The sequence below is a fragment of the Eucyclogobius newberryi genome, unplaced genomic scaffold, assembly GCF_026437365.1.
Source record: "Eucyclogobius newberryi isolate DKJ021-1_F unplaced genomic scaffold, fEucNew1.0.hap1 SCAF_19, whole genome shotgun sequence".
Lineage (NCBI taxonomy): Eukaryota > Metazoa > Chordata > Actinopteri > Gobiiformes > Gobiidae > Eucyclogobius > Eucyclogobius newberryi.
Window position 1 is genome coordinate 7526735 of NW_027315823.1, and position 17252 is coordinate 7543986.

The 17252-nt window shown below is 40.5% G+C and overlaps 2 protein-coding genes across 2 annotated transcripts in view; both read left to right on the plus strand.

Annotated features, from left to right (window-relative positions):
• The window catches only part of LOC140365260 (E3 ubiquitin-protein ligase MARCHF9-like), an 8915-nt gene extending 5023 nt beyond the window's left edge, over nt 1-3892 (plus strand). The window contains exons 5-6 of the mRNA XM_072451591.1: nt 2322-2514; nt 3570-3892. Of these exons, the coding sequence (XP_072307692.1) occupies nt 2322-2514; nt 3570-3892 (516 nt within the window). The remainder of the gene's footprint in view (nt 1-2321; nt 2515-3569) is intronic.
• A 2952-nt stretch (nt 3893-6844) lies between these two features.
• mettl1 (methyltransferase 1, tRNA methylguanosine) lies at nt 6845-17072 on the plus strand. The gene is made up of 6 exons (XM_072452801.1): nt 6845-7069; nt 8633-8757; nt 9610-9794; nt 12604-12717; nt 16119-16220; nt 16875-17072. The coding sequence occupies exons 1-6, from the start codon at nt 6990-6992 to the stop codon at nt 17031-17033; spliced, it is 765 nt and encodes a 254-aa protein (XP_072308902.1). The 5' UTR covers nt 6845-6989; the 3' UTR covers nt 17034-17072.
• Nucleotides 17073-17252: the final 180 nt, after the last annotated feature.

A 17252-nucleotide genomic window follows, 5' to 3' on the forward strand; every position in this document is an offset into this window, starting at 1 on the left:
ACTACATATATTAATACTAAACTAAGAACCCCCTGCAGGTACTACTACTACTACTACTACTACTACTACTACTACTACTACTGCTACTGCTACTGCTACTACTACTACATATATTAATACTATACTAAGAACCCCCTGCAGGTACTACTACTGCTACTGCTACTACTACATATATTAATACTATACTAAGAATCCCCTGCAGGTACTACTACTGCTACTGCTACTACTACATATATTAATACTGTACTAAGAATCCCCTGCAGGTACTACTACTGCTACTGCTACTACTACATATATTAATACTATACTAAGAACCCCCTGCAAGTACTACTACTGCTACTGCTACTACTACATACATTGATACTTTACTAAGAACCCCCTGCAAGTACTACTACTGCTACTACTACATATATTAATACTATACTAAGAACCCCCTGCAGCTACTACTACTGCTACTGCTATTACTACATATATTAATACTACCCTCTCCTTCACTCCCCATGTCAGCCACATCGTCAAGACCTCATACTTCCACCTCCGCCGCATCGCCAAAATCCGACACTGCCTCACCCTCCCCGCTGCTGAATCCCTCATCCATGCCTTCAACTCCTCCCGCCTCGACTACTGCAACTCCCTCCTCACTGGCATCTCCTCCCATTCCCTCCACAGACTCCAAATGGTCCAAAACTCCGCTGCCCGCCTCCTCACCCACACCCGGTCCCGTGATCACATCACTCCCGTTCTCCGCTCTCTCCACTGGCTCCCCATCAAGCAGCGCATAAACTTTAAAATACTCCTCCTCACCTTCAAAGCTCTTCACCACCTTGCCCCCCCCCCTACCTGTCTGACCTCCTCATCCCCCACCGCCCCTCCCGAGCTCTCCGATCCTCCTCCTCTCTCACCCTGACTGCACCAACATCCCGACTCAAAACTTTTGGCGACAGAGCATTCTCCCGAACAGCACCCCGACTCTGGAACTCCCTCCCCCAACCTGTCCGCCACTCTCCCTCACTCACAACATTCAAATCCCGCCTAAAAACATACCTCTTCACCCAAGCCTATGACCTCCCCTACCCCTAGCCTCCTCTACCCCATTGCCTACACTTCTACCCCCTGTTACATCCCCATCTTTTTCTCTCTACTTCTTCTGTCTTGTTCATTTTATCTGTATATTAATGTGTACTGTACGTGTTGTCCCCCCTGTCTGTAAATACCCCCCCTTTTTTATTATGTTCAGCGTCTTTGGGTCACTGAAAAGCGCTATATAAATAAAAGTTATTATTATTATTATTATAATAAGAACCACCTGCAGGTACTACTACTACTACTACTGCTACTACTGCTACTATGGCTACTGCTACTGCTACTGCTACTACTACTACTACATATATTAATACTATACTAAGAACCCCCTGCAGGTACTACTGCTGCTGCTACTACTACTACTACTACTACTACTGCTACTATTGCTACTGCTACAGCTACTACTACTACTGCTACATATATTAATACTATACTAAGAACCCCCTGCTGCTACTACTACTACTACTACTACTACTGCTACTATTGCTACTGCTACAGCTACTACTACTACTGCTACATATATTAATACTATACTAAGAACCCCCTGCAGGTACTACTACTACTACTACTACTACTACTACTACTACTACTGCTACATATATTAATACTATACTAAGAACCCCTTGCAGGTACTACCGCTACTACTACTACTACTACTACTACTACTACTACTAGTAGTACTACTGTTACTGCTACATATATTAATACTATACTAAGAACCCCCTGCAGGCACTATCACTACTACTACTACTACTACTACTACTACTACTACTACTACTACTACTACTACTACATATATTAATACTATACTAAGAACCCCCTGCAGGTACTACTGCTGCAGGTACTACTACTACTACTACTACTACTACTACTACTACTACTACTACTACTACTACTACTACTACTGCTACTACTACTACTGCTACTGCTACTGCTACATATATTAATACTATACTAAGAACCCCCTGCAGGTACTACTACTACTACTACTACTACTACTACTACTACTACTACTACTACTACTACTACTACTACTACATATATTAATACTATACTAAGAACCCCCTGCAGGTACTATCGCTACTACTACTACTACTACTACTACTACTACTACTACTACTACTACTACTACTACTACTACTACATATATTTATACTATACTGAGAACCCGATGCAGGTACTACTGGTACTGCTATTGCGACCTAACCTTGCCGCCCCAACCTTTGCCCTGTGCGCAGTGGCAGTGGATCTCGCTGTCGGTGATCGAGCGGGTCCAGATCGCGGCCGTGGTGCTGGGCTCGCTCTTCCTCATCGCCAGCGTCTCGTGGCTCGTCTGGTCGTCCCTCAGCCCCTCGGCCAAGTGGCAGCGGCAGGACCTGCTCTTCCAGATCTGCTACGCCATGTACGGCTTCATGGACGTCGTCTGCATCGGTGAGGCCTTCGGGGGTTCAGAGTCTTTGCGTATTGTCGTTTTAGCGAACTGGTAAATAGCCTGTGTCGACTGCATTCGGCGGCATTTATTGACCTTTATTTATTGATCTTTATAATATGCATAACTGTCATTGTTGCATGGTCACAAGATTGTACAAAAACTAAGGAATGGGCTCTCGATACCAATTTCTTGAGACAATTATGGACAAAAGACAGATATTTTCAACACATATATAACAGTACTTACCTAGTGTTACCGCCGCAATCTTATTTTAGTTCTGATAAAGCTCAAGAAAGGTCACATTTTGTCCTTTTTTCACGTAATATTGATAATCGCTATGATGAAACAGTGTCCTGATCGTATTGTCTTTTTATCAAACTGTTACATGACCTGTGTCGACTGCATTTGGCGGCATTTATTGACCTTTATTTATTGATCTTTATAATGTGCATAACTGTCATTGTAGCGTTGTCACAAAATTGTACAGAAACGCCATTATAATCATTCAATTTCTATACTAAGGAATGGGCTCTCGACACCAATTTCTCGAGACAATTAAGGACAAAAGACATATTTTCAACACATATATAACAGTACTTTCCTAGTGTTACCACCGGGATCTTATTCTAGTTCTGATAAGGCTCGAGAAAGGTCACATTTTGTCCTTTTTTCACGTGATTGATCATTTATATGATGAAATTATGTCCTGTTTGCTTTGACTGGTAAAAATTCCATTGTTGGTGTTTTATTGCCAAAACATGACAGAACTTCCCCCAGAATCGTTACATACTGAACCTTTACATTCTCCTTGGTTCTTTATTGTGTTGACAGGTAATCGCTGACATCATAGACATTACTCATCATAATTACATTGAACTAATACGGGCTAAAACACAAACAAGCTGCATGTTTTAGATAACCGACATTACACGCTGCCATTAATCCTTCTTTGCCCTCTAAATCCCATCACAGTTCACATTCCGTACCTTCTCGTAACCGTAACAAACGTATTGTCCCGCGTTGACCTCTACAACTTTGACCTCTCGCCCGCCAGGACTCATCATCCACGAGGGCTCCGCTGTTTTCCGGATCTTCAAGCGCTGGCAGGCGGTCAACCAGCAGTGGCGCGTGCTGAACTATGAGAAGTCCAAGGACCTGGGCGAGCAGAGCACTTTGAACTCTAAGTCCGGGGAGCAGGCGTCGTCCTCGGCCGGCGGGACGGTGGACAGCCGCGGGAACCCCATACGCCGATACGCCATCAGGACTATCTTCCACCAACACTGTGGCTTCACCCTGCTGCACGTGCTGAGCCAGATTCGAGCCAGGGGTCTGCACCGGAGAGGGCAGGAGGTGGTCATGAGGGTCACCACCGTATGAGAGGGGCCCCGCCCGAGAGCTGGGACACACGCACGGGACGTTCTAGGGGTTTTTAATGCGTCTCAGCGGTAGGAAAATGAAGGAGAGAACAACGACACGTGGAACAATGTGATTTTATATTCAAAATACAAAAGAAAATCTACATCACTGCCATGAAACACTGTAAAAAAAAAGGAATATCAAGAATTGTTAAAATTACTTGAATTGAGACTATATCTTGACTTGAGTAAATGTGAGGTCACGTAAATTTTATCATTATTTTAAGGCCAATATTACATTTTTCTTGTCTTAATGAATTACGTTTAATCCACAGAAATCAAGGTTCTTTAAGCTAGCGGTTCTCAACATGGGGGTCGTGCACATACAAATATGTACATTTGATACAACAGTCTTAAACCAGGCTCGGCACCCTTCAAATGCTGTGGTAAATGTACATTATTATTTGTTTTGACCGTCCAGAGTCATTTAGCTAATACTATTACTTCAAAATAAAACCACACGTTAGACATGAGGCGTTTATCTCTTTTGGGGGTCGGCTGCTATTGTGCAGGTCGTGACTGCACAAAACAGCAATAATAATTTTTATCCCTGCAAATGAGTAAATCATTTTTGGTGGATTTCTCCCCATTTACTGTAGTTTATTGTAAAATGTCCAAATCAGACCGCTGTGCACTGTCCGCATCGAACGATTAAGTATTATATCTATTGTAAAGTCATAAGAAAGGGCCGGACATTCTTCTCGTCACTGTCCGATAAAGCACGTGTCCGAAAAGTCGTGCACGTGAATACTAACTGTGTGCCAAAGGGTTTGTAATTCAAGTAATGTTAATTTGTCGAGATTACTTTCTGCAGTGCGTCCAGTCATGTTTTTGGTCCCGCGAAATGGTGTTTTGGAGCTGGTGAAATGGTGTTTTGGAGCTGGTGAAATGGTGTTTTGGAGCTGGTGAAATGGTGTTTTGGAGCTGGTGAAATTGTGTTTTGGAGCTGGAGAAACGGTGAAATAGTATAATATGGGACAATGATGTGTCGCGGCTCGGCAGTTTGCCAATTTTTTTTTCCCAGTTCTGTGGTTTTCATTCCAAAAAGGAACAGAAACGGTGTAAAATGGCGTCCACACGGGTCGGACGAAGACAAGGTTTTTTGCGAAACGTTGGGTTTGTCGGGACGTTTTTCCCCCAAATGTACGGTAACTTTGTGTTTCTCCCAAGAGAAAAGGCAAATCGCAAAGCCCACCATTGAAGATCAATTATGCATTTTTAATTTATAGTTTGAAGACGGTTTTCAATGCATTTCTCCTTCGCTGACCGACACCAATCGCTCATGGATTTCGGAGTGATGAAAAGAGGGACAATTGAAACAAAAAAAATTAAAGAAAGAAAGAAAAAACAAGAAAAAAAGATATGATCAGATGAAGGCCTTTTGCCGAAACGTGATCTGACATAAAGAGCGTTTTTCCTGTGTTCAAAATGGCAACGTTACCGCAGCAATAAACATTTCAAATTAAAATATAATACAAAAAAAATCAAAGTGGCTTCAAAATGTCTGTCAAAAAGCAGGAATAAGTCACGCGAAACCGCAAATCCAAGACGATCAGTTCTTTTTCCACATATCTGTCCAATTGTCTATCTACGTATTGATTTTTTTATTTGTTATTTTAATACATGTGCCATAAATATATCCGTAAAAAGTGTGTTGAAAAATGGTCTGGAAACGTAAATGTAATGAGCCTGTGTTACGTTCCAGGAGGTTTGGGTGAAACGATGTCTCTTGAATGGTTTCGTGACTAATGCGCTCTGAGGTGGAGTAATCTGATTACCGTTGATCTGTACAGTAGAAACCTCTGGACACGTTCTGACCGTAAACAGAGTCCGGCTCGTGACTCAGAGATGATCCTCCTCACGGCGGTAATAAAGGCGTTATTCATCACGTGTTTGTCTTTTTGGTCGGTGACATTTGGCTCATGTTCCACGTCGAGTTATAAACCTGCAAATAACGAATGAGAGCTATTTATTTATTTGTTTTTTTGAATCAGATGAGGTTTGTGTCGTACTCTTTGTGTTGCGGTGCTGTACGAGACTAAAAATAAACAGTTCATTTTGGAATCGAGCCACGACAGCAGAAAATGTGGTTGTGGCGTGCAAGTGTCACCAAGCAGCACCGTCTATGGAAACATTACCAATCAAAAAGGTTTATTGCCATTATAGTGAACAATACTCACAAACATAGGTTGTTTTGGCGTTAACAATGAATATTTATAATAGCAAAGTCTATACAATTAAATAAGGCATGCATACATTTATAAGAATAATACTATATATGATACAAGTCTTAAACCAGGCTTTTACTAATACTAAAAAAGTGAACAGTGCAATGAATAGTTATTGGTTAGGGAAATGAAATGTTGAGCCACTGTCTGGTTCTGCAAATTTGGCAATGGTGATTATTTTGCTTTCTTTTTGGAGTTATGCTCAGGACACGCAAAAATTATGAATTATTCAGTTATGCCCAAGTGTAAATCTGTTAACTGAAACTGACACGGGTCGAAAATCAAGGACATAGACAATATCAAAACTGCATTGAGTAAATCAGGCAAATATTATACATAATTATTAAGTAGAAAATAATACAATAATAATAATAATAATAATAATAATAATAATAAGGAATAATAACTGCTGTCTTTGATTTTGATGATTTTTTTAACATTAAAATTCAAATAAATTGTAAAAACAAAACCTGTCAATATAATCCCTGGGTTTCAGAATTAGGAGAAGTTATGTCCGTTGCCATAGCGATTACAAATATGTAAAAATACAATACTAAAAATAAAATATATTATTATAAAAGAGATTGTAAAAAGTTTTGAAATAAGATGTTATTAAACTGGCGTACGAGTGAAAAAACATCAAATCTCCACACACTTTCACAAACCTGGCAACCCTCGAGCCTGGCGATGACGTCGAAATCCTGCGACGGCGACGCACTCCCGGCGAATTCAGAAACAAACGTGACTTTTGTCCGCAGTGAATGAATTATCGGCGGATCACGCTGTATTGACCGATTATCACCGGGGGAAAGTTGACATTTTGAAGCCGACATGACGACGTCTTTGCCGCAGAAGAAGTTTTACCGACAGCGGGCTCACTCCAACCCCATGGCGCACCACGAGTTCGACTAGTGAGTCCAAAACATGGTCCAGACAGGGTCCAAACCGGTGTCTAAAACGGGGTCCAGACAGGATCTAAAACATGGTCCAGACAGGGTCTAAACAGGGTCCAGACAGGGTCTAAACAGGGTCCAGACTGGGTCTAAAACAGGGTCCAGACAGGATCTAAAACATGGTCCAGACAGGGTCTAAACAGGGTCCAGACTGGGTCTAAACAGGGTCCAGACAGGGTCTAAACAGGGTCCAGACTGGGTCTAAAACAGGGTCCAGACTGGGTCTAAAACAGGGTCCAGACTGGGTCTAAAACAGGGTCCAGACAGGGTCCTAAATAGGGTTTGCATAGGGTCCAGACAGGGTCCAAACATGGTCTAAATAGGGTCTAAAACAGGGTCGAAATATGGTCCAAACAGGGTCCAAAACGGGGTCTAGACAGGGTCTATAACAGAGTCCAAACCGGGTCCTAATATGGTCCAGACTTGCTGCAGGAAATACAGGATGCTCAAGCATAAGTTCATGGTAGTAATAAGTAATTTAAGACATGGTAAATGCTGGGTTGAACGCAGTGATGTGAGTGAGAAGTGTCAGAAGACTGATAACATTAAAGTTATGTCTTTAAATAACATTGAAGACATGACAGAATTCTCTCTTTAAAATGCCATCAGAATGTTCAGAGTTCTGGACTTGAGTTGACTGGAGCCAAAGTGGAGTAGTTTTCATGGATTTTGCTTTGTTTAGAGCATTCACATGATCATGGAAAAGTATGTTTTTGTTCATAGGACAGTGTACAATAAACTTCAGGCAACAGAAGACAATCACAACACATTTTAAAAAGAAGAAAACCCCCAAAAACTATTGTCAGGTGGAATATTTGTACATAGGGTTGTGAAAATATCTATGAGAATCATCGGGAATATATACAAATTAAAAGAGAATAAACACGGAATTAACCCTCTGAATCAAATCAAATCAATTTATTTTTGTAAGGCCCAAAATCACAACAACAGTTGCCTCTGAGGGCCACAGGGAGAAATGAATCAACAATGTCTGTGGTGGCGATGGAGTCAGACAATGTCTGTGGTGGCGAGGGACGATGTCCCAGGGTCCTCTGTCCTTAGACTCTCCTTCTTGGCCAGGAAAAACTACAAAAAAAACCTCTTTGGGAAAAGAGCGTCTGTTAACAAGGAGTGGCAACCTTTATGGAAATACACTTTAAGTTTTGTGCTTTTACAATAACCAAAGAATAACAGCATTAAAATGAATTATTAAAAGTGTTATTTGTCAACTATTTATTGAATTTAGATGCTAAGAGGATTTACATGGGACAACAGCAGAGAGGAGAATATATTTGGGAGTGACTCATGACTTCAGTCGTTTAAATACACCGTTTCCTTGTACTTTACTGTAGAAATGGTGGTTTATGCACAAACTCCTGTGCTGTTGTAGACTAATTATAAACCCTGCAGTTTTCTATTGTTTCCTGTCAACTCTGTTTAGCAAGTTTACAACAGTTTACTACTTATTATAGTCAGTTGAGATATTGCCCACTTCTAAACTGTGTTCCTGCTCCTGTCCAGCCCGGTTTGTCCAGAGGAGATGGACTGGTCAGCGCTGTTTCCACACTTCTTCAAACAGAACTCTTCAGATTCAGAGCCTAAAGTGGAGTTTGCAGATATCGGCTGTGGATACGGAGGACTTTTAGGTCGGTAATTAACACGATTTCAGAGCTACAACATAATAATAGTCATAATACAGCTTCAAACTAAGGAAATGTTTGTACGATCAACGTGTTTCTCTTTGTTTAGGTATTCATCAACATATTTTATCATTTCAATTACTTAAAGGTGTCACTTTTCAGACGCAGAGTCCACCTCTTGCTTGTCTCCATGGAGATTTAAATAAACATGTCTAAAGAAACACAAACCATCACAGTCAATATCACTAAAATCTGATTTACAATTGTCTTAAAAAATGTCATAATATTTTGATATATTGATATTGACAAAAATTAATATACCGTATTTTCTGGACTATTAAGTTGCACCGGAGTATAAATCGCACTAGCCAAAAAATGAATAATAGAGAAGAAAAAAACATAAATAAGTTGCGCTCGAGTATGAAATGCGGTTGCAAGTGCGAAAATAACAAACAATATCACATATAAGTCGCTCCGGAGTATAAGTATACAATTATAAATGTAAGTATTAGTCGCACCCTGGCCAAAACTATGAAAAAAGGTGCGACTTATAATCCGGAAAATACGGTACTTTTTGACTATTATCTCAGTCCAACAGAAAAGTGTTTAAACGTGTCTTAAATGCATTAATTATCAGACAAATGTAAAATGTGCAGAAATATTCTCTCATTTCAAAGTTTACTGCACAACATTATTTCACTTTTACTTTTAACCAGCTGTTTCTGTAGCATTTTTCTCTCTGAATAATGTTTTTATGAGTCTTCCCTGCGTGCGCGTTCTCCCTGCTCTCACTCGGGAGACAGAAGCACCGTATCGCCATGACGACTGCGGTGACGCGTGTCCTTGTCTTTCCCGCAGTGGAGCTGTCGACCCTGTTCCCGACTCGGCTCGCGCTGGGGCTGGAGATCCGGGTTAAAGTGTCCGATTACGTCCGCGACCGGATCACGGCGCTCCGAGAAGCCGAGCCCGGGAAGTACCAGAACATCGCCTGTATCCGCGGCAACGCCATGAAGTACCTGCCCAACTTCTTCGCCAAAGGACAGGTAGAGGAAGGGAGGGGTGCTCGCCGGGCCGGGAGGGGCGTGTCACCGGGCGGAGTTTGCATGTTCTTCCTGTGTCCGGCCCTCTTGACTCACAGCAAGAAGGTCCTGGGTTCAACTTTCTTTCACAGTTTAAAGTACCTTATTTTCTGGACTACAAGTTGCACCTTTTTTCATAGTTTTGGACGGGGTGCGACTTACACTTATATTTATACTTATACTCCAGAGCAAATTATATGTGATTTTATTTGTTATTTTCACACTTGCAACCGCATTTCATACTCCAGTGCAACTTCTATGTGTTTTTTTCTTCTCTATGCATTTTTCTGCTGGTGCGACTTATACTCCGGTGCGACTTATAGTACGGAAAATACGGTACAACACGGATTCGACAAGCTTCATATAGTTTAATAGATTTTTTGTGCGCTTTATGTACATTTATACTTAATTTGAGGCTCTATAACATCACCAGTCGTTTTAAAACCCGGAAAAAGTCGTGATAAACAGCTTCTCAAAGGAACTCCGCCGTACGCCGAGTGTGTCACGGAGTGCGCCGCGGTGTTACGCGAGGACTCCACTAAAAGTTAATGCGCCCGCGTAGCACATTAGCCAATTAGCGACCGTAATCTTTTGACTTTGTTAGATCAGGCTGTACCAGGGTGAATTCGGCCAACCGTGGGGATACGGAGTAGTAAAAAAGTACACGGGGGAGTGATTAGCGCGGCGATGACGTGTTCGAGCCTTACGCTTTATATATATGTAGGTGTTTTTTGAAACTTATACGGCCCGTTATTGGGACGGTATGTGCACAGGCGCCGTGCCAAGTCGAGCGGCTTTCCAGACGCACGCGGCTAAGATTGTAAAAATGTGTACGAGAGCTGTTTTTTCAGGTCACTCCATTACGTTTTCACTGTACCTACAAAAGTCTGTGCACGTTTAGAACCAGAAGTGTGTATTAACTGCATATAAACGCACTCAGGGACGTCATAATGTTTTAATGTTATGGTTATTGTGGGAAGAAACGTCATGATTTCACCATTATACAACATTTTTAGTAATTATTCGAGCAATTATTCAACATTATTATCGATTATTCAACATTATAAGCAATTATTCAATTTTATTAGCTATTATTCAACTTTATTAACACTTATTTGAGCAATTATTCAACATATTTCACGATTATTCATCATTATTAGCAATTATTCAACTTTATTAGCACTTATTTGAGCAATTATTCAACATATTTCACGATTATTCATCTTTATTAGCAATTATTTGTGCAATTATTTGACATTATTAGCAATTATTTGTGCAATTATTTGACATTAGCAATTATTCAACATTATTAGCAATTATTCAACATTATTAGCAATTATTAGCGATCATTTAAGCAATTATTTGACATTATAAGTAATTATTTGACATTATTAGAAATTATTCTACATTATTAGTGAATATTCCACATTATTAGCAATTATTCAACATTATTTGCAATTATTTGACATGATTAGCTATTATACAACATTATTAGCGATTATTCAACATTATACGCGATTATTCAACATTATTATCGATTATTCCACATTATTATCGATTATTCAACATTATTAGCGGTTATTCAATATTATTAGCCCTGTAATTGACCGAACGGCGACCATCGATCAAGTCAAACTTGAAAAGTCAAACTTAAAATGTAATGATTCAAACAGCACTTTACATTCAGGATTGAGTTTAACAGACTTTTGCTTCTAAAGGTCTTCATTATTATATCGTTTATCATATCATGACTTGAATAATTAGGCCTGAGCGCCACCTGCTGGCGAGAGGCCCACTAGCACTGCACGGCCGTTGTCAATCATAGTCCTGTAGTATTACTCCTGTAGTATTACTCCTGTAGTATTACTCCCGTTGTATTACTCCCGTTGTATTAGTCCTGTAGTATTACTCCTGTAGTATTACTCCCGTAGTATTACTCCCGTTGTATTAGTCCTGTAGTATTACTCCTGTAGTATTACTCCTGTAGTATTACTCCCGTAGTATTACTCCCGTAGTATTACTCCCGTAGTATTACTCCCGTAGTATTACTCCCGTTGTATTAGTCCTGTAGTATTAGTCCCGTAGTATTACTCCTGTAGTATTACTCCTGTAGTATTACTCCTGTAGTATTACTCCCGTAGTATTACTCCCGTAGTATTAGTCCTGTAGTATTACTCCTGTAGTATTAGTCCCGTAGTATTAGTCCCGTAGTATTAGTCTTGTAGTATTAGTCCTGTAGTATTAGTCTTGTAGTATTACTCCTGTAGTATTAGTCCCGTAGTATTAGTCCTGTAGTATTAGTACTTTTGAAGGCGACTTGACTGCGCTCATGACCCGGTTTTTACGAGCGAGGAAGTGGTTTCTCTCCCACAACAGTGTTTTAATGCCTTTCCAGTGCGTCCTGCTTATGTCCAACCAGCCTTTTCTCAAACTTAAAAAAATCATCTGAAAGTAGAGGATTTTCCGCCTTCAAACTGCTCCCCGCCCCGCAGACCGCCGCCGCCGTCTTCCCCGGCGATTATACCATATCTTTCTTTCTATTCCTGATGTTATTTATTCAACTTTAGGAAAACGCTCGGCTCAGGATCTCGTGCACTTGTCCAAACGCATGGAAACTTTGTGGCGCAGAACTCTCTGAGGGATTTTTGCGCCGTCTGCGTCTTTAGCGCGATAACGTGTTAAAAGTGCGTCGATCGACTCGGTTGAAATGGCTCGCTTTGGTTTGGTGCTTTGGTGTTTTTGACGTCTTTTCTGTTTTCTTTCCGTCTCGCAGCTCAGCAAGATGTTTTTCCTGTTTCCGGATCCGCACTTTAAGAAGAACAAGCACAAATGGAGAATCATAAGCCCCACGCTGTTGGCCGAGTACGCGTACACGCTCAGAGTCGGGGTACGTAGAGTCAAAGAAGACACAATATTCTTTGTAGTACTAAAATATAACGTCAGAATTGTACGTATTATTTATTCTGTATGGAGATTTTGATCTAAAAATGGTTTCATAATGTAAAACTTTGCGTTCAAAACTGCAGATCTGGTCTTTTTTAACCTTACGTTTAGGTGAAAAAGTCTACATTCAAGAATAATAACGAGTAGTGGAGTGCGGAGATGGGGGGTAGGTGGAAACGGACATTTTACAAGCTCGCAAAGCCTCTGAATTAGAGCTGGGACAAGATCTCGTGGCGCAAGATTGAGCACCGTGAGACCTGTCACCTGTTGTTCCAAACGCATCGCTATGACAACAGACTATCGGCTTGTCCAATAAAGGCTTTGGGTTGCTAACAATCTGTTTGTGGCTGAATTATAATATAGATCTGTGCCATTGTGTTGGAGAAAGTGTCAAAAAAAGAAACGTTTTTTGTCAATAATACAGTTTTTTAATATACATATTTTAACCTTTATTTGGTTAAATGGTATTTTATTAGATTTTTTATTGAATAAAAACACAGAGCAATCTAAACTTATGAATAAATAACAAAAAAAGAGAACGAAGTACAGACGGGGTGGAACCAGAGAAAAAAACTAAAGTTTTTTTTTTTATTTAGTTTTTTTCTTAATTGAAAGAAAAACCCAAATCAATCAAAATGTATAAATAAACAAATAAAAACAACAACAGCAATGACAGGAAAAAATACAGGAAAAAGGAAACATTACATACAAAAAAAAATATTTTTTCTTTTGAAGAAAAACAGATCAGTCAAAACTTATGTATAAAAAAATATATAATATAACAACAGTAACGACAGAAGCAAAAAAGGAAACAAACTACAGAAAAAAATTGGGGTTATTTATTCTATTTTTTAATATTTTTGTGTTGAAGAAAAACATAGATCATCATAATGTATGTATAAATAAAGATACAATAACAACGACAGGAAAAAAAGAGAGAAAAATGAATTTAAAAAAGCAAACCGTGCAGACAGGGTGGAGCAAGAGAAAAACTAAAGGGTATTTTATTTCATTTTTTATTGTTTTTTATTGAAGAAAAATACAGCTCAATCAAAACTTATGTATAAATAAAGATACAATAATAACAACAACAGCAACAACAACAGAAAAAAACTATTGGAAAAAGGAAAAAATGAAAGGGTACTTTAAATGTCTGGACATCAACAGAAATAATTGTTTGTCTAGTCGACTAATCATAAAAATAATATTCAAAGGACTCTTCTATGACCCAGGCTCTTTTGCTGCCGGTTCAGCTCAGGACACACATTTCTGACTCTTTAGATGCATTTTGATGTGAATGGCTCTTGGTTGAGACCGCTTGATCCTGGTGATTGACCCCGACATTTGTGAGGCCGAGGCTCAGCGACACGCCGGGATTAAAGCCTCAAATCAGATCAATATCGGCCGCATAAACCCACAAATACTGGATCGAACGTGTCCTTAGAAACAGGTCAGGGATTAGAGAGTTCAGCGGTGGACACAAACGCAAAAAAAAAAAAGCCAATAAAATGCATAATGGAGAAGAAAAAAACATATACAAGTCGCACTGGAGTATAAGTCGCATTGTTTGGGGGAAATTGACCAAAAAATGCAATTTAAAATAATAACAGATGAGAGAACATGGTGAATAGGTGTACGTATGCTAACGCTAACACCTTCAGCTACATGACGCACAGACAGAACTGTGGTAAGTGTCTGGTATGTTAATGTAACATATTAACAGTTATTCAGATAACTATAGCATAAAGAACATGCTAACAAGTTTACCAAAGCATCAGTTTTACCCCAAATCACTAAATCCATTGAATTCTTCTTCCTCTGTGTCACTTCTAAACAACTCCACAAACTCCAGAGGAAGAGAAACTGCAGATTCTTCTTCTGCGTCGCTTAGAGACTAGAGCGCCCTCTTGTGGTTGTCAGTGTGAAAATAACGAATAATATCACACATAAGTCGCTCTGGAGTATAAGTCGCACCAAACTATGAAAAAAGGTGCGATTTATAGTCTTGAAAATACGGTAGTGACAAAGCGTTGAAAGCTGCAGAACAGACCTGGACACTAACGATGGAGTGAACATTACGACTCTAAACGACCTCAAAGTGTGGACTCACAAACGTAGGCGTGTTCTCGGTATTCGACCAGTGTTTCATCCAAACTGTGTGATGTTCTTAATTTGACCGACGATGAGGGAACTTTGTTGGGAAAGTGTGTCGTGTTTCTTCATAACGCCGTGTCACAGTGGCGTTATTCACAGTGAAATGCGGCTGTTGGAGTGGTGTGTTCTGGTCCTGTCGCTCGGGGAGATTGTGTTTAATGATGGAGCACAGACGCTTTTGGACTTTGACGTCACTCGCCTCTTAATCTGAATCTTAAAGACAGATGCTCATTCTTCTTTAGAAATAAAACGAGCCTATATAACAGAAAACAGTTAATCCAGGCTCTAGGGTTCAGCTCTAAGGTTCAGCTCCAAGGTTCAGCTTTAAGGTTCAGCTCCAAGGTTCAGCTTTAAGGTTCAGCTCTAAGGTTCAGCTCTAAGGTTCAGCTCCAAGGTTCAGCTCCAAGGTTCAGCTTTAAGGTTCAGCTCTAAGGTTCAGCTCTAAGGTTCAGCTCCAAGGTTCAGCTCCAAGGTTCAGCTTTAAGGTTCAGCTCCAAGGTTCAGCTCTAAGGTTCAGCTCCAAGGTTCAGCTTTAAGGTTCAGCTCTAAGGTTCAGCCCTAAGGTTCAGCCCTAAGGTTCAGCCCTAAGGTTCAGCCCTAAGGTTCAGCCCTAAGGTTCAGCCCTAAGGTTCAGCCCTAAAGTTCAGCCCTAAGGTTCAGCTCTAAGATTCAGCTCTAAGATTTGGATACCTTTAGAATGTACTTTTGGTGGCAGGGAAAAACCCATTAATATTAGCTTGGTACAACATCAAAATGCTTGATTGCGTTTCGTTCCATTTGTGTTCTGTCTCATCTATTTGGCTATTTAAAAAGAATATTATTAAAATTAAGTTAATAATAATCAGCTCTGCCCTGCCTTTTGAACATGTGAACCCGTCTGTATTTTTCCATCTTCTTTAAATCCGTTTAATCGTTGGCGTTGCCCTTCATGCCCAGACTCGCCGAATGTGTGTCACTCCAGTTTTCCCCGAATCCCAGTTCCCGTGAAGCTATCACCAGACGGTGACGCAAACCAAAAAATAAATGACTTTTGAACGGTTTAATCTTTGTGCGTTGGCGCTGGATATTTTTTATCTCCGACCCCGTGCGTTGCCCCCCAGAGGTGACGACATATCGGGCGACCTAACGCAAAATCGAGCAGGGAAACGCGGCGCGACTGGCGTGTAAACGTGTGCTCGTCTGGTCTCACAGGGGCTCGTCTACACCAACACGGACGTGGAGGAGGTTCACCTGTGGATGGTCAAGCACTTCACCGAACACCCGCTGTTCACCCGGGTCACGGACGAGGAACTGGTACGTGACGGGTCAAATGCAAACGCTCGTATCTCGACTTTCTCACGGCTCCACGTCTGCCGAATGTCCTGCAATAGAACAAAATACCGTATTTTCCGGAGTATAAGTCACATTTTTGGGGAAATTTGTTAAATCCAAGACCAAGAACAGACATTTAATCTTAAAATAATAACAGATTAGAGAACATGGTGAATAGGTGTACGTATGCTAACGCTAACACCTTCAGCTACATGAGGCACAGACAGAACTGTGTTAAGTGTCTGGTATGTTAATGTAACATATTAACAGTTATTCAGACAACTATAGCATAAAGAACATGCTAACAAGTTTACCAAAGCATCAGTTTTACCCCAAATCACTAAATCCATTGAATTCTTCTTCCTCTGTGTCACTTCTAAACAACTCCACAAACTCCAGAGGAAGAGGAAGTACAGATTCTTCTTCTGCGTCGCTTAGAGCCTAGAGCGCCCTCTTGCGGTTGCCAGAGTGAAAATAACAAATAATATCATATATAAGTCACTCTGGAGTATAAGTCGCACCCCGGCCAAAACTATGAAAAAAAGGTGTGACTTATAGTCAGGAAAATACGGTATGACAATCTCGTACGTAGTTTCTCTGACCTCGACGTTCTTTCTTCCTCTTTCTCTTTCGAAGGCCGAGGACGTAATCGTGGGCCGTTTGGGCTCTTGTACCGAAGAGGGAAAGAAGGTGCTGAGAAACGGCGGGAAAAACTACATGGCGGTTTTCAGACGAGTCCGGGATCCGAACCAGGACCTGCGCGGAGGACCGGACCAAGAACTGACCACGGACTAGGCCTGGAGCCGGATCTCGATATCTACGAGAACGGACTGGACTTTGTATTATACTGTCAAATCATGTTTTATATATTTACTTTTCTTTCTTTTAAAAAAAAAAATCAGATTATGTGATTACTTGAGTGCCTGATGCATTTTGGGATTTTGGTGAAGAATTGAGTTTTACATCACGTTTGACTTTTTCTGTTGAGTGAAAAGCCGGTTCAATAAGACAAAA

What these genes read in the sequence shown, in the direction of transcription:
- mettl1 (XM_072452801.1), top strand. Translation starts at nt 6,990, where the DNA reads ATGACGACGTCTTTGCCGCAGAAGAAGTTTTACCGACAGCGGGCTCAC. An exon ending in GCGCACCACGAGTTCGACTA is followed by an intron (nt 7,070 to 8,632) that starts GTGAGTCCAAAA and finishes GCTCCTGTCCAG; the next exon opens with CCCGGTTTGTCCAGAGGAGA. An exon ending in TGGATACGGAGGACTTTTAG is followed by an intron (nt 8,758 to 9,609) that starts GTCGGTAATTAA and finishes TCTTTCCCGCAG; the next exon opens with TGGAGCTGTCGACCCTGTTC.